At 39.2% G+C, this 18,022-nt stretch overlaps 1 protein-coding gene across 2 annotated transcripts in view; it reads left to right on the top strand.

Annotated features, from left to right (window-relative positions):
* Window positions 1-18,022, top strand: part of nfatc3a (nuclear factor of activated T cells 3a) — a 58,805-nt gene that overhangs the window by 25,013 nt on the left and 15,770 nt on the right. For both annotated transcript variants that reach the window (XM_005733352.2, XM_005733351.2), the window contains exons 4-8: window positions 11,170-11,369; window positions 11,886-12,058; window positions 12,484-12,624; window positions 17,094-17,149; window positions 17,271-17,397. In XM_005733352.2, the coding sequence (XP_005733409.1) occupies window positions 11,170-11,369; window positions 11,886-12,058; window positions 12,484-12,624; window positions 17,094-17,149; window positions 17,271-17,397 (697 nt within the window). The remainder of the gene's footprint in view (window positions 1-11,169; window positions 11,370-11,885; window positions 12,059-12,483; window positions 12,625-17,093; window positions 17,150-17,270; window positions 17,398-18,022) is intronic.

The raw sequence follows: 18,022 nt of genomic DNA, 5'->3' as shown, positions 1-18,022 counted from the left end.
TTTTGACTCAGAGAGAGAGGAAGATTCTCATTAATATTTTAAGGTCCCAGTGACAAGCTTTCTTTGTATGTGATTAATAAAGGGTCTAATGCTTGGCCATAATCATTGTTGCGTAACCTAACAATGACTGAGATCAGACTGATAGATTGGTTGGTAGTCCAGTCATCCAGATGGGATTGCTTTTACTAGTTTGTGCTTCAGTGCCGCGTACATCATTTTCTTTTTGGACTGTGGTACTGAATGATAATGGATTGCATTTATATAGCGCTTTTCTAGGCATCCAAAGCGCTTTACAATTCCACTATTCATTCACTCTCACATTCACACACTGGTGGAGGCAAACCACAGTTGTAGCCACAGCTGCCCTGGGGCAGACTGACAGAAGCGAGGCTGCCATATCGTGCCATCGGCCCCTCTGGCCAACACCAGTAGGCGGTAGGGTAAAGTGTCTTGCCCAAGGACACAACGACCAGGACAGAAAGAGCTAGGGGATCGAACTGGCAACCTTCCGGTTACAGATGTGCTTCCAATCCCCTGAACCATGGCCGCTACGAATAAGCAGTGTGCCCAAACAAAAATACACCTCACAAAACAAGGGCATGCAGACCACTGCCATTTGTTGCTTTAGAAACAGTCTATGTCCTTATACATTCAGTCATGCAGGCTCCCTTCAGGCCAATCATTAACCATTTCTACCTCAGTTAGACTGAGATTCAGTATAGCCATATGTGACGATGCATAATTTAGCTATCAAATTTTTTCAACCAAGCATTTGCCACGCTTGCCCTCATTTCTCATTCCTAAAGGGAATTGATAACTTACAGTACTTGCCTTGCAGTAGTTAGTGACTAGAGAATATATATATCTCAGGTCAGAGAAGGCAATTTAAAAGTCATTTCCAAACCCAGCAGGAATCTGGTTTGTACTTACTGTACTTACTTGATAAATTGCCATACAATAAATCTCCTTCAGAATGATTCTTTGATCTTCACAGATTGCTGCTAAATCTTTCTCAGCATGCCGTTACTGTTTGTATTCAGTAGCAGTAAGCTGCCACTACCAGTGATGAAAATGAAAATCAAATGTGTTTCTGCTAGAACACACTTTCATCATCAGATTTACAAACAATAATGCACTGTCACAGAGAGGATAAGCAGAGACAGTGAGGGAAAGGCACAGATAACAGCAATGGTGTGGAGCTGCATGCACAGAAAGAAAATGTGTGGGTGAATCGATTGTACAAGTGAGAAGAATGTGCGAGTGAGTCATTTATTCGTTTACCTGTTTGAATATACATTAATTGTGACATGAAACTAAAGAAGTCCTTACAGAGATCTCTATTCAACAAATACACATATTCTTTCAAAATGTTTAATGCAGTAGCAGTTTTTAAAGTTAATGGTTTTCATGCCTCAACATTCATTACTTGTATTCAACTTTGAACAAGTCACTTCTTTTAATATTAATAACAATTATTTCACGTACACAACCCGTATGTGAGTGTAGACATTAAATACACTTGACAAGCAATTAACCATTGTCTTGCACTACTATGAGGACAGAAAGCACTTGTCTAGCAGGTCTAACAGTCAGTCTTTGTTTACCAAACATGCACTGCTCTACTGTTTAGTCTCTTTAGCGTCTTTGAATTCACTGTGCAAAAAAACACCTTATTTGAAAGGTCATTTCTTACACTGTCATGTCATTGTTGTTTTTACAGAAACACATTTACTTCGAAAACCAAAACCACAAACACACACACTTTGTGCTTTGTGTTATTGTTTTGAGAACACACAATAAGATGCTGGATATAAGGGCATACATAAGTTAAATAAAAGCATAAATGGCAAATATAGGAAACATGCATTCTTATTGGAGGAAATCCCATACAACAGATTCAGTATATATTGAACATGGGGAATCAGAACATTTGTATATAGCATATTTTCCAGGTGCACTATTTGTGTGAAGTTGTTCCCTGAAGGCAGAATGTCACAGGGTTCGCCATGTTTGACTGCATCTTCTCTGCCAAAGAGTTTGAATAGATTTAGATTTATATATAGAGTTTGTGTTTTTGTTTTTTTTATGTATTTCAAATCCTGCAGACATTAAAAACCCGTCTTCTTTTTGTTACTATTTCCTGCTCTATAGTCAGTGCAAGCTCTTCTTCAAAGATAAATACTATGAAACCCCTACAGTTGTCCTTTCTGTAGATTATATATCATCTGCACTTTGTGAGTCCTTTTACTCTTTTAGAGTCTTGTAGTGTGATGTCACCAGATGATGCCATAGCTGCCATCTGGCCATGTTAATGACTTCCCTTTGTGATTGCACTGTTGCACAAATCAGTGCACCACAGAACTGCTGTGTCAACAGAAAAAACAATGTGGAGCTGGTGCAGTTTAAAGGATTAAATATGTTTGCCTTACTCTGTTGCAGTATTAGGAGCAGCAGAGTAGGTTATCATATACCTTCTTTGTCTTTGTGTGTTCTTATATCAGTGTCTTCAGTTCTTCTGGGTCTGTATACTTACAGATGTCTGAGAGAAAGGCCTATTTTTCTGGCCTCTCTTTTAGCAGTTGTAATGGTTTTTTTTTTCTTTTTTTTTTCTTTTTGGCTTTTGGGGTTATTGGCTTTATTGTATAATGATCAGTATGAATGGAGAGAGAAAGAAAGAGGGTGGATAAAATGAAGAAAACAGTGGACTCAGACCCAGGCATCTAGTGTGAGAACAGCCTTCAGTACATAGGGGGCACACTCTTGCAAATGTCTCTGTTATGTCATTTAGGCATCTACTAGCTTTTTGTGTTCTGCCAATTATTCACTTAGTTGGTTGTTTATCTTTCAATAGGAGTCCCAACAGAGTTATGAAGGCTACTCTCATCTTTATTTTTGTGTTACTGCTGTGTTTGCAAGTTTGAAATATGTTTTTCATAAAACCTATTTAACAACTTAATTTTGATATGTTAGCGTGTTTCTATTTAGTCACTTAGTCATTGGAAATGAATGAATGAATGGGCAAGATAAGAAGTGGTTTTAGGTCATTTATTTTAAAACCTGGAGTAATGAGCCCCACACACAGGATATAGTGCCTCTTAAGAACCATAACCACAGAAGAAACTGGTCAGAATAACCACTGGGGAGATCCTGTTGCCTCACTTAAGTGTGAGGGAGCATTATATGTAATTCATCTAACTCTTGCTTACTAAATAAAACATGAGACCATGATTGGTTGCAAATTTGACATGATCTTGGTTTGTTAATATATGTAAAATTTAGGGTTATGGTTTTGATCTGCTGGTTATCACTGATCTTTTGAGGGGGGAAAAGGGTCTTGAAGCCTTGGTTTTCTGTCTGCATGCATGGTAGCCAGACAAAGAAAGAATTACTTTTTACATTGAGTTATTATGATAGACATGATTTATAGCTCCATAGAATCTGAGGAATGTTACCTATTCTTATGCAAAGACTGATACTTGTGGCTAATTATATAGTTGACCAACTATAGCTTTGTAGTAGCAATTCAAGCTTTTAATCCATAAAGCAGGGATTTGGTAAATCCTACCATCTCAATCTAGTTTCCAGCAAAATATGTAAACTTTCATGGGTGACAGTAACAAAATAACAAAATGGAAATATAATCCTTTTGTCCTAGCAGACAGGATATAAGCTTAAATTCAACATGCGTTCCTCAGACATCTGTGGATTTTCTGGCATAGAATGGGCTTTTTATGGGGATTTCCACACATAAATTGGATTTGTCTATGTTGTTGGTAAAACCAATTAGTCTGTTAGGCCACAAAATCACTCTGCCAGCAATCCCAAAATCTAAGGTAGGAGCAACTGATCTCCATCTGTCCATATCACCTATTCTCTTCTGTTAGTATTTGAGCTGTTCCAGCCTGCAGTTTCCCGTGAAGGCCACTCCATGTCCCACCTCCACCCCATGTTCTTCCATTTAATGTTTTATCTCACTTATGAATATTGCATTTGTTGTCAGTGATGCCTGTTTTGTTCTGTATTCTAATGGGAGGTCCTGTCTTAGACTGTTCCACACGTGGAACAACCTGGAGGTCCTAGAACAAAGCCAACCCTTTAAAAATAATTAAGCTTTATATTATTTTGACTAATATGGTTCTGAACTAAAGTAGCAATGTTGTATTAAAAAGATATCCCGAAACTGCTCTCAACAAGATACAATAGGGACCATCTGACTGTCTTAATATAACTTTTCATTGTAGGATGTGGCTACATCTGTGACTGGCTGTTTTAGTCATTCCTCTGGGGCTAGCTGCAGACCTTAATCAGTACACCTGTTGCTAGGAGACATATAAGTCCAAAGCCTCTCTGGCTGGCTGAAGGCTGAGGTATCCTTGTGCGTATTTAACCAGCTTATTTGAGTGCTACAACACCCAGACAAATATAAGGACCCCTCTGGTATTACTGACTAGGCTACAGATAGGTGGAGGCAGACACAACAGATGTGGAGCAAGTGAAGCCCCCCCCCAAAGAAAAGGTGCATAAACACAACAGGACTATCCTGTATTTTTACGGCGTGCATGAAAAAAAAAAAATCAAATATCAAAATTTATTATCTCCATCTTTAATCTGTTACTATAGTTAAGGAATCTAAATGAGGCTATGGTGTCTGGTAACAAGCATTTGGAACAGAATACGACAAAAGTTGTTTGAGACGACCATATATTTCTACCAGCTTGGATGCATTAAATGATTTGGTCCTAGTGCTTGAACGCTTGTCCATAACTCTATTACTTTCTGTCTCTACGGCGTCTCTAGCCCCTTCTTATTTTATCAGCCTCAGTTTCTTTCATGTATTTTTGTAATTTTTTGTGCCGCTATGTCTCTTCCTTTGATTCTGAATAGACTGGGGTACAGTGAAGAGACGCACAAACAATAATGCAGAGCCATGCGGGTTGCACTGTGTGAATTGGCTGGAGCTAGTGTTGTTTTGCCTCAGGGTTGTATTTGATGTAAACATGTCAGAAGCTTGGCTCTCATTTGTTGTAATCAGGCTTAAAGCACAGAAAGAAAACAGTTGCTGAGAGCAGGAGAAGGAGAGAGGTGTGTGCATGTGCATAATGAAGAGTAAAAGGGGGGGAGGTTAGAATGAGGAATAAGAAGAATTGCGCTTGGACCAGCTTAGCAAGGCCATATACAGCCCTCATGCAGTATACAGTAAACGCTCTCTGTGTGTGACAGTGTGAACGCGCATGAGTGTGCGCATGTATTGACCTTGTTTAAACAAACAGTTAACCGGCCCCCTGGCTCTTGCTGCCCTCCCTAGTGTGCTGGGCAAACAGCAAGCCTGGGTGAGCTGATCTGTGTGTGTGTGTGTGTGTGTGTGTGTGTGTGTGTGTGTGTGTGTGTGTGTGTGCATAGATCCCAAGCCATGGTGCCACCATGTCACACTAGGGAAACCACTGCCAGTAAAAACGGGTCCTCTGGTGACCTTGACCACCATTTCTCCCATTTTTACATCTGTTGCACACACATGCTGGTCAGGCTGTTACACACAGACACGCACACTCACAGGCGACAAAACTTTGCAAGAATCGCAATTTACACTAGAGTCAGTACACTTAAATTCACACATTGTCTGACACACATACACCAACCGGTATACGCTCTAGGGCTGTAGTTTACATCGACGTGGCTGCTCACTCTTTACACACACACACTCCTGCATACACACAGAGTCTCACCATGGTAACAATGGAGCAACACAGCGAAACAACTTAGCAGACTCAGGCGCTAGCTGTTAGACAGTGTCGAGTTACGGCAGTGAGCTAGATCGAAGGTAGAGGATATAAGAGGATAGAGAAGAGAGGGTGACAAACGTAAAAGAAAGAGATGAAAGAACATGTCGGGTTTGAAGAGAGTGAAGGGAAAAAAAGGAAGAGGACAAAATAAGTAAAAGACATATGTAATGAATGCCAGGTTGTAGATAAAGCACTGTGTGTGTGAAGAGAGCCTGTGTTTTTCTTTTGAGAGCAGGTGCTGTTCCCTGATGTTCCATTATCAGATCTCCTGATGTCCAGAACAGCTCTTAAGAGGAGCTTTAATGTTTTTGCTTTTTTGTTTTTGTTTGTGTGTTTGTTTCTTAAGAGAGATGTGCCTATTTATGTATCAACGGTAAATTAAAATAAAATATGATGTGTCTTTAGTGGAGTTTTGGAACATCAGAACTGCTTCAGTGCACCTAGGCGTTGACCCCATAAACCAGTGCTATCTAACTTGGCTTTTCAAAATCTGCCATAACCATTTGGACCTTTTCTCTACATATATTGGCGCTATTGTTTTTAGCAAATTGTGCTGATTACCCACACCTTAGTCTTGATCTGTGACGAAATATACTTGTCAGTGAGTGCTGGTATTTTTATAGTTATTGAGTGACTTTGTCGTGACAATGTTCAGGATTCAGAATTAAGCGCAATGCTGCTTTTTATCAGCCCTGTCGATGGGAGGTAATGTCACCCTGAATAAGGAACCACTCCCACCAGATTGAAAAACTTTACTCAGGGAAAATTTATATTTGCAGTGACACTTATTTTGGGTAAGGATCACTACATTATTGGTGTCCATTTGTGTAAGTCTTTAGCTATGCAGAGACTGTGCTATGCATATGCAGAATGCTGATTTGTTTGAAAAGTTGGGCTCAACAGGAAAGGAAACGACAGCGGAGTGCACTACGAACCAAAAGAAGAGCGAAATAAGCACAGTTCCACATAATTTTGAAGCTGCCCTCTGGTGACAATACTCAGCTACAACACATAGAACAAGGATTGCTAGGCTCTGTGTAGCACCTGCGGACTACAAACACGCTGGGACCTTCCTAGCCTGCCTTTAGGTAATCAGCTGGATTGGTGTGTGATCACTGCAAATGGTCCTAGCACATGATTTCCAGAATTTTAAACTTGTGAAACCATTCAGTGACACTCTGTGCATGATTGACATCCCAGAAGAGACCACTTCCCCCAGGATAAAAAAAGAAAAGAAAAAATCATCAAAAAATAAAGTTAATTACTCTGAATTTCTTATTTGAGGTAACCTTTTCCTTTACTGGCACAAGCAGACTCAAACTATGTGAGCAAAGTGCACCTCCATGGCATTACAGAGTCACCAGATCCAGTCGTATCCCATGAGGTGAAGTTTTTCCCCTTTAATCTGCCATGTTTCTATATGGATACAATGTTTTTTTCCCCCTCAGCTTCTAGCCTTATTACTGGATCAGTGGAACAGATGAAGGCCGAAAATAAGTGGTACTTTATTTAGTATGAGCTGAGTATGTAACTGTATCCCGGAGTTTTATTTTAGGGGAGGGAGTTCATCCCAAACTCTATCCATGGTCAGAAGATAGAAGTCAGAAGTTAGTTACATGCTCTGGTGAACATTGGCCTGGGGTCATGTGATGGGTTTTAATGTCACTTTGGTTTAATATAAGAACTGATCTCTATCAGGCCTGAGTTGCATGCTGACTGACCAGCAGGGCTCAGTGAACAGGCAGAAAGCTGAGGAGTTGAAAGTGTAGAGACCACCCTCCTGTGGTATTTCACACTCAGCCGTGGATATAGGGGGTGGAGGATGGGGCACTCAGGAATGTGAAACAAGTCAAGGGTACCGTATGTGTCGTGTACATCCACTACCGAGAAGAGGAGTCGGCAGTCTTGTGCCAAGACCATGGCACAATCACAGCCATGGCATGTGCGCTTGTTTACATGTCCTGTTGTTAGCAGGTGATGCTTTATCCAGTTTCTGAACTGAAGGTGTAAAAAGGTCACCTGAAGTGTAGTTAGATTACTTTTTCTGATCCTCGTTGTAGTGCTCTACAAACAAATGCAGTGATTTGAAAGGTTAATAAGGTTTAAAAAATGCAGTGACATATTTTTCTTTTGTGCAGCTTTCACTACTTGTTTGCTGTACTCGTTCTGTGTGCTTACACATGTAGATCAGTTTTGTGAAGCTGCTGTTTTTTCACTTATCTAAATTAATCAAAGTAAACCAAGTGAAGGAAATGCCAGACTAAAAGCAATTTTGGTTTACTAACTATGACAGAGACTAGCTTGGCACGTGTTGTAGTATGTTTCTGTTTCATCTGCGGGGTTGATTAACTGAGACTGCTGAAGTGAGCCTTTTCTTTCTGGCTCTCTTATCAGGTTTTGCCAGTTTATTATTTGATTTTGAAAACAACTCATGGCCTGCTAATTGTATATTTGTCAACACTCCTGCTCCACATAGAATCCCTCATGTGTACACAAAGAGAGTGAAAGAGGTCAAGATGAAGGGGTTAAATGAATGGAAGGAGAAAAGGAGACCTTCTGTTTCATGGTTGCAGAAAAACAAGGTTTCCACTTTATTTAACAGAGTGTTAAACGTGTTTACCCTCAACAAATCAGCTCCAGGTATTATTGTCACTAATAGTAAAAACAAAAAACCACATACCGTACCGTACTTTAAAAAAGAAAGAAAGAAGATTTTCTGTGCTTTTTGTGCTTTTCATTTATTTGGCCATTTGTTTGTCCTCTCACAGATGCATTTTTCCAGACACTTTTAACTCTTTTTACCCTGTCTGGAACACACATGGTGCTACAAATAAACATGTCTTGATTTATAGACACACACACACACACACACACACACGTGCAAGCACTGTCTATGATCACTTCCACACTGTGCAGGCATGATCATAAAACAAGCAACACAGCCCACAGACTGTTGATTCCTGTGACTCTACATTTCATGACTCCAGAAAAATGGTGTCATTTATAGCCGTGGATCCATTCAAGCTGGTGGGCATAATTACCTGTTAGCTCGTTACTTGGAAGGTTTGTTCTTCGATGTGGCTTTTAAGATCTAATGTGGTTTTTAAAGATGAACCCATTACTGGTTATTATAGGGGCCTCATGTTGGCCCTTGGTGCAGCTTCCTTCCGAATACATCTCTTGTGCCAGATGTTCTGTGTTGAATTCAGATTCACATGGATAATGGTGAGAAAGAGAAGACTGTATCTGTCAGTTTTAAATGATGAAGTTAGATTGCAAAAATGTATGGTCCCCTCTTTGAATTTATAATTTTTTAAGGGAGGAAGCTAACCTCTGTGGTCATCAACCGTGTCAATAGTGCCACTGAGATTATATTTTATTTATTGCAATCACAGTCTACACTTTAAGAACAGGCAAAAACACACACCCAACAGCAATGTGAATCACTTTTTTGTTTAGTCATTCAGCTGAAGTAATCCATCACTGGGCATTAATGAAACAAATTTGCAGGATGTGGTGGAGAAGTGTCAACATACCATTGGGCGGGGAGCTTTTGCTCTGAAAACTCAGGCTAAGCCTAGGGGAAATTCTGTTTTTTGTGGGGTTTTTTGTTTGTATGTGTTTTTTTGAAAGCCACAGTTTGAAATGCAGCCAGTTATTTCTTTGGTACCCATCAGCAAACCTTAAATTCTGCGTAACATAAAACAATACTTTTAACACATTTTTAACCAAATATACATTTGGCCACTTTATCCCTTTCTGTCATTGCACTTGATGCATGCCATAATGCTTTGCAGCAAGGTGTGGTTTCAGCTTGAAACACTGGAAATTATAGAGAAATGTATAATAACCAGTCTAATTTTGTTTAGTAGCTACAAACAGCGTTTGGCTGTTTTTAAAAACAAACCACCTTTTATTGACGCCTTCTAGATAAAAGCTTATTTATTTAGCTCACAAAAATGAATTAAAATTAAGACCTCAAGCAGTCTGGCTGCATAGCTCGTATCTGCCACTGAGGGTTTCTCAGTTTTTCCACTGCTTGATTTAATGTAGGTACTGCCATACCTTGACTTCTTTCACAAAGGGGAAGATCTCAGAAGCAGCAATTAACAGCAAAAGAGAGGAAGATGCATCTAATGACAACAATTCCCATAACACAGATCTCACCACTGGATCCAGTTTACCTTTTAAGAATGCTGGAAATACTTCTTTGAACTAATGTAGTTTTAAAATTGGCTTCAGATAAAGTCAGCCTTTTTAAAAACACAGAGACAATCCTGCATCAGTGCCTGCTCTCTGTTGTTATTTAGGTACATTTGTTCCTGATGGTGACCGATTTCAGTCATTTTATTTTAGCTACTTTTGGAAGAGCATACGACAGATCCCAAGCTACACCCACTTTCTCTCTGTCAATGCACCAAACACTCTGTACCAGGCATTGACACAGCGGTGTATGACGCAAACCTGCAGGGAGGAAGGGTTCAACAGCCAGCTGTGGTGGGGTTGAGGCTTGGCAGTTCCTGGGGTGAAACAGCAATGAAAGGCCTTGTTCTTTTCTGTTAACCTCAATGGGCTGCCCTCCATCTGAGCTGGAGGTGTGGACTTGTGAGGCAGTATGGTGGGAGTGCGTATAAAGGGGGGTGCCATCCTGCCGTCACAGAGTCTGCCAAGTACAACATTACAACAGTAGTGGGATTGTGCAGTCTGTGTATTTTTTTTTCTGTCCCTATGAGCAGGAAAGGTTTTGCTCTCCTTTCCATCTTTCCCTTGTCTCTCCAACCTACAACACTTTTACTTCATCAGACATCTCACCTGTTTGAGTTCAAACCAGAGCTCTAGCTCTCGAAGGACAGCCAAAGAGCATTGCCCCTTACCAGTTTGGTATTCATCAACCACTACATACAAAAAGCCATTGATCTGTATTAACCTTTTTTTGAAATCTCAACTAGTATCGCACAGATCGGATTTTTTGGTTATGTTTTTTCTTAAAACTCGTTTGATTTAGCACCTTGGCAGTTACGGTAATTTGTACACCATTAATTATTAATGTGGTACTACTGTAGAAATACAACTTTTTTTTGTCTTGAAACAGCTGAGTACATGAGGTTTACTTGTCAATGATGAGCGGGTATGCAGAGGGAAAAAATTAGAAGTCAATTAGTTGAAAACATCAGTGTCAGACTGGTGGGAGGCCAGAGTGTTAGACAAATCTCCAGTGGCTCTGCCAGAAATATCACAACATCCTGGACCTGTCAATAAGATTAATTCCAGAAAAGGTTGCTTCTTAAGGCAGTGGAAATGAAGAGTATTCTTTTGTTAGCACCTCTCATCTGGAACCCAAGGACTAACATCTGTTTTTGTTCTGTGTTTCTGTCTCTGTCTGTGTCAGCTAATTGGCTACAATGAGAAGCCCATCAACCTGCAGATGTTCATTGGAACAGCAGATGACCGTTACTTGAGGCCGCACGCCTTCTACCAGGTGCACCGGATCACTGGGAAAACCGTAGCCACAGCCAGCCAAGAAATTATGGTTTCAAGCACCAAAGTTCTCGAAATTCCTCTCCTCCCTGAAAACAACATGTCAGCCGGGTAAATGTCAAGACCACTTCAGGGTTGCATTACTTAGTTATGAGTTTACCACCATGAAGGAAGTCATGTCCAATGAAAAATAACCTCTTTTATGATTATACATAGTTGTAATATCTTCCAAAGGGGATTTTTTAGATTTTCTTAATTTAAACCAACAGGAGGGTCGGGGGCCGAAGGAAATTTTGAGTGTTTCCCATGGAGCAGAGAACCTAATTTTATTAATAAATTTAGGATCCCTATAACAGCAGAATGATTAATTTATATAAGACCTGGTTTCATTTACATTGGAATTAATGGGAAGGGGTTTTGTCATTTACACTTGTAATAAATCATATTCACAGGCATTTTTAATTTCAACAGTTTGAGCAATTACAACCTGGCTTCTTGTTGCCAATCCCCTGCTGGGCTTGTGGTTGGTTTTTATCACTCCTAGGCCTTTACTACTTAAATTTGTCTTAGATGCTTGCTATCCCGGTGGTGCTGTATTGGGCCAACTATTTTCCCATTACCCTGCAGTATCGACTGTGCTGGCATACTTAAGTTGCGGAACTCAGACATTGAGCTGCGGAAGGGGGAGACGGATATCGGAAGAAAGAACACACGGGTCCGCGTGGTGTTCAGAGTGCACATCCCTCAACCCAATGGGAAGGTGCTGTCGCTGCAGGCTGCCTCCATTCCTGTGGAGTGTTGTGAGTGTCTGCTTCCTAAACTCAGCTTACACACATAAAAATATTCATTCAGAAAGCCAGAACAGGAAAGATACAAAGATAGAAATACACAAACCTTCTCACATACACACTTGTTTATTAGCAAGCTTGCAGCAATTTAAGATTTGATCTGCTGTGGTTACTTTAGATAAGAATGTTTGATAACTGTTAAAAATGTAAATGTGCTCAGTTTTTTCTCTTCCCTTCTAGCCTGGTTATCTATAAAGCTACAAAGACCTACAAAAATATATAATACATAATTTTTCTTTTATACGTAGGCTTTCAGAGAGGTTTTAAATCTACAGTCTGTTCTATCTTTATGTTATACCTTATATAACATAAGGTCACTTATAATACAGCTCAACAAATAACCATTCTCTCCTCAACCCTTTCTATCCCACTTCCAGCCCAGCGGTCAGCTCAGGAACTACCCCAGGTGGAGAAATCCAGCCTGACCAGCTGTCTGGTCAGCGGGGGAGAAGAGATGGTCATCACTGGTGCCAACTTTTTCCCAGAGTCTAAGGTCATCTTCCTGGAGAAAGGCCCTGGTAAGTTTTGTGTTCGCACAGCAGCTTAGCCTTGAACCACCCCTGCAGAATTAATGCGTGCCAAATGTGTGTGCAAAAATATTTCATGCTTTTTACAAGCCACCATGAGTAAAACATTAAATGTGTCATTTCGATCTGTATAGTTTTAGTCACAGACCAAACCTACTCTTCTATCATTTACAGTGGGATATTCTTCCCGGTGAGATCATATAAACCCACGTTTTATGCATTATTGCGAGAGGTCTTGTGCTTATTCTGCATTTGTATTACACATTTTCTGTGCTGTTACTAGACCGTGACCTCTGTTTTCTCGAAAAAAGACAATATCGGGAGAAATCAGTATATATTACAAAAGCGTAAAATTATTCCTGACTTCTTTTAACAGTGTTGTTAATGTTTCTGCGTCACTTCTCAGCTACATTCACAGCTATCATTATATTAGCCTCAGGGAATTTCTTGTTCCAACAAGCTAATTTGTTAAATTCCAAACAGGTTATGTGAGTTGGTTAGTTGTGCTTACAGTATTTTTTAAACATAATAAACATTTTAAACATAATTTTTATTAACACTTAAACAATTAGTACATCATCATTCGTGCTTATGTTGCAGTTGTCACTGATTTGATTTTTATTTAAAAATAAAAAAAGAATAATATCAATGCTATAATCTGCCACAATAAGTGTTATTGCGGCAGATTATAGCGTTGATATCATTCTTTTTTTTATTTTTAAATAAAGATCAAATCACTGCAGCAGGACCCCACCCTCAAACTGTTTGTTTTGTTAATCACCCATCCGTTATATACTTAAACACTGTAATTGAAACGATTAAAATGTTTAAATTATTTTTGTGCAGCAAAGTGATTTTTGTAATGTTGATGGCATGAAAAACACCTACAGACTCAAGTGTACAATACATGCCACAGTTAGTTTAGTCCGTCATCTGTCAGCAAACATGAACTGCTAAAGCTAAAGAGCAGTGGAGATGGGGACATCTCTGCATCTACAATAATGACAATCAACTGGGCTTGCATTTGGTATGCAAGTGACAAAAACTTGCTACACTACTAAATAATACTGGTGTCGTGTAAAGAGTATGTGAGTGTGGGGAACAAGATGAATGTAAAATTCTATAACGAAAATGTATTAGTTTAATAAATACTAAAGATTCCCTTGTGGGATTGATAGTGTCTATATATCTATCTAGGCTGAAAAAAATTACTCAGGATATAGCTACATCCAGATCATTTTGATTTAAAGCATGCAACTTTTATTACCTTTGCCTCAGCCCTCACTAATCTGGTATTTCAAGACCCGCTAAATGACTTTAACCAAAAGTGATTCTGGTCTGGGTTTAGTTTGAAAAATCCAAGATTGTGGCTTAGTCTGTGCAGCAAGAAACTGAGACTTGTTCAGACAATTGCACAGGTCTCGTCAGTCTTAATATAGCCATGATAGTATAGCTAGGCACACATACTGTACATTGCTTGATTTCACCCTGCGTGTGTAAGTCCTCTTTTTTTAATGCCATTAGTACACTTCCACCTCATTGTCTGTCCAAACAAAGAAATCTCTGGTCTTTTTGTTATTGCTGTTCATCTACTGTAGTATTTATTACATAAACCAACCCTCTGATTCCTGATTTACTCATGCACACACTTTGCCCCACATTTAGAAAGAGAGCTTTTGCATTTAAAACATTGTTTTACAATGAAAACGCGTTGTACATGTAGCCTCAGTTAAACCCCCATGGTATTCATCCAGTCTCTGTTAAGTGGGCCTCTTTCTCTTCCTTATCCTTTCTCTCTTTTATACATGACTCTATAACAACAAATATAATAGCTGTTACTTGGGATGGAAATTTTAAATGCATGAGTTTTGTTGAGCTAGTCTCTGCTTGCCTGAGGCACTTTTGTGATGAAGAGCTACAGAATCAAGTTCACACACGGCAGAAAGGTTGAGTGATGTTTCTGTGAGTGAGTGAGTGAGTGAGTGAGTGAGTGAGTGAGAGGCATTCTGAAAAAAAAAAAAATTAAGGACAAAAAAAGCTGCCTGGAGGAATGTGTTTAGCTCTTTAAGGTGTACCAGGTGAAGCATAGCATAGAAATGTGGAAACCTTCAAGAGGCACATCTTGGGTAGGGAGAAAAGCTGGTGCATGAACGCAGTGGACTGTGGAAGAAAAATATGAAAGGAGAGAGGGCAATAATGTTGATTGGGTTTGTGTAAACGATCTACCTGATTATGACTAATCCGCCTGCTTTTAGTGCAGAAAAACACTGATTGGAGTAAGTATTGGAATGGAAGAAAAAAGAGAGGCAATGACAGATATTTTTCCACGGCTTCTCATAATTGAGGGACAACAGATTTATGAAAAACTAGAGATTTGCCCACTGTCACTCTTACTTACATTGCAAGATGCTACTAAGTAACTTTACTATAAACGGATACAGATCCAATCTGTATCTGAGTTGGAGTGAGAGCCTATTAAAGCAGATAGATGTTTAGGTTTGTTAGGTTTTGCACAGTTTTAGTATGAATCTTGTTTTTTGTTAATTTAATGCAATATACAATAATTGGAGATGGAAACACAATTACACTAATTTACACATATGTGTTGTTGCTACTCTTTGTCAAATACTGATGTTAAACTGAGTCCATAACTGGTATGAGTCAGTTTTTACAAGCATGACTGTTTATAGAAGGGGTTTGACTTTAAAGGCTACCTTGAATTGTTTCAAATACAGCCTGGTTACTCCAGTGTTTCAGCTGTAGCTTCTTAAAAAGAAAAAGCCCACAGTTGCAATATAAAAAGCAATCACCCTTTATATTTTTATTCTGTCTCCCAGCACAATCAGAGCATGTTCTTTCCCTCTGTCTGGAGTGTGCAGGGTGTCTCGATGAACCGAGTTATTGTCTCGGTGGTGGTATGAGGCTCCTGTCGAAGCTTGTTGTCTGACAGAGCATGTGGGGCCCTTGCTGCTGCCTGTTGAATGTCAACATGCTGTGCTGCTGTAATGCACTGCTGTCGGCTTCAAAGGCATTCAAGGTCATTTTCTTCACTGAGGGGGGAAAAAATTCTCTTTTTATCAACAGGTTAAGCTCTTCTTTTGCAATCAAGTGAATCTGTCTTTTGTGCTTACTACAAGTAAGGCTAATGTTCTGTGTGATCAGAATACCTTCTAAAACCCATAGTTGATTTTGGTAGAATATGTTACAATGACTCTAAGACTGCCTCTTAGGCCTCTAAGACTGCTTAGTTTGCTGGGATCTACATGTAGGTTAGGCCTCTCTGCAGACTTGTTGCAGATGCCTGAAAGTGGTATTTGGGGGAATCCTTTGGTTTTTGTGGAAGAGGCTATGCAGGTGCACATTTTACTTGCACCATGTAGGCGCCCTGAAAAAAGGTTCTCAGAACCTTCACAGACATACGTCCTGAAAAAAGTAACTGCAAATTAACATAAGCTAAAAGGCAATTGGGTAGTTTATTTGTCACAGTTCATATTCTTCTGAATGGTGCAGTGACTGATTTCTTCCAGCCAGAGTCCAAACTTGTCAGTATTTTCACCCCAGCTGCTTCCCTTCAAGCAGCTGCCCTCATAGGTGTCTGGCCAAATAATTAGATCCCTCATAGGAAAGCTGGAAAAGAGGTTTTCCAGCCAGAAACCTGGCACTTACTTATGTTAGAATAAATACAATTATTCCACTGCTTTCTCCATAATTTTAACCAGGCAAGACAAACAGCATGATATTTGGATTACTAAAGGCTCAGAAGCCAGATTTTCTTCGTAAGGCTTTTGGGCTTTTAAATCTACATCATTTTGACGTCTCCTGATATTCTGAGTAAACTGAAATTTTTACTTTTCCAAGACCTTTGGCTCTTTTTGAGCCATACTTAAGAAGGCTGAAAATACAAAGACTCTGCAAAACAAGTTTCAAAACAACTTACTTTAAAGTCTCTGAATTAAAGTGCTTTAGTCAGTAGTGATCATGTATAGCCTGCCGTTTTAGTTAGTTAATAATTTTCTCGCTGTATTTTATATCCCTCTTTTAGTGTATTTCAAAGTCGCAATGATTCAAGTTGTGTTTGGCCTGAAGCAGTATTGTAGTGATGCGATAAACTGATGCTGTCTGCTTCACCATTATAGCTTAGCTTCCATGATTCACGCACACAAGTTCTCAGTAAATTCTTCACCGAAACTCTGCTTCACTTTGTTGTTTTTAGCCGGGCTGCCACTCAGGAGCAGTTGATGATTTTTTGATATATTAGTATAACCTAATGTGTGCAGTTTCATTTTCATTTTGAGACAGTACTGATGATTTCAAAAATTCAAAAACAAACTTGGGAGTCCCTTTTATGTGTATTCAAGAATTTTAACTTTGACATTACAATCTCTGTCAATCTAAAGTCTCTTGCTTCTTTATGCAGCCTTTTCCTTTTTTTAAAAAAAATTCTAAACCATTCGTTCCAGATGGACGACCACAGTGGGAAGTTGAGGCAAAAATAATCCATGAGAAAACTCAAGGTGTAAGTAGTATTTATTTACTTTTATTTTTCTTTGACTTTGTAGTTACATTATGTTTTTTTCCCCACAGTGCTTTTAACTTTGTGATATGTTTCATGACAAAAAGTCTCAATGTTTTTGTAGTCATGCATTGTGGTGGAAGTCCCTCCGTACCACAGTAAGAGCGTGAGCTCAGCCGTGCAGGTGCAGTTCTATGTCTGCAATGGCAAGCGGAAAAGGAGCCAATCACAACGCTTCACTTACCTTTCAGGTGAGTTGAAATATTCTTGTGTTTTTTAACAGAGCGGCTAAGGGTCCTTAAAAGTCTTAAGAACAGATTGAGAAAGAAAGAGCTTTAAAAATGTATCTTAAATTTAGTTTTGAGGAGTTTGGGCCATTTCTGCACATTAAGATCACACAATCCATCAGGACTGTTAACACCATGGTATTTTTGGAGCAGACTAAAGTCTGATCCACAATCCAATCTAGGAAGTGAAAAACAAATATTAGATGAAGGTGATGATCATAGTTTACTTCAAGATTTCTGTTTAACCAGCATTTTTAGTTTCTACAAATGATACAGAAATGTATTAATTAGACCTGTAATTATAAATGAAAGTCTTCATTAGTCAAGACAGAATTCAAGGTGCTATTATGACTTGGTGACGATGTAAAAGGAAGTAGTGTTGCACAGGCTATTGGAATTGTTATGGGTTTTTTTTTTATTAACCAAAAAAATCAGCATTATTCTAGTTACCTAATTACTTAATTAGTTACTGAGTTTAATTGATGTTTAATCTGATTTGATGGTGTTTTAGACTAAAGGACCACATGAGGAATTGGGCACATAGTGAAAGTAAAAGCATTTTACCTTCAGGTTGTGTCAGACTAATAGA

This window comes from Pundamilia nyererei, unplaced genomic scaffold (genome assembly GCF_000239375.1).
Source record: "Pundamilia nyererei isolate P.nyererei 1_Seehausen unplaced genomic scaffold, PunNye1.0 scaffold00051, whole genome shotgun sequence".
Lineage (NCBI taxonomy): Eukaryota > Metazoa > Chordata > Actinopteri > Cichliformes > Cichlidae > Pundamilia > Pundamilia nyererei.
The sequence above is the reverse complement of the archived record's forward strand: the minus strand, read 5'-3'. Positions and strand labels throughout refer to the sequence as shown.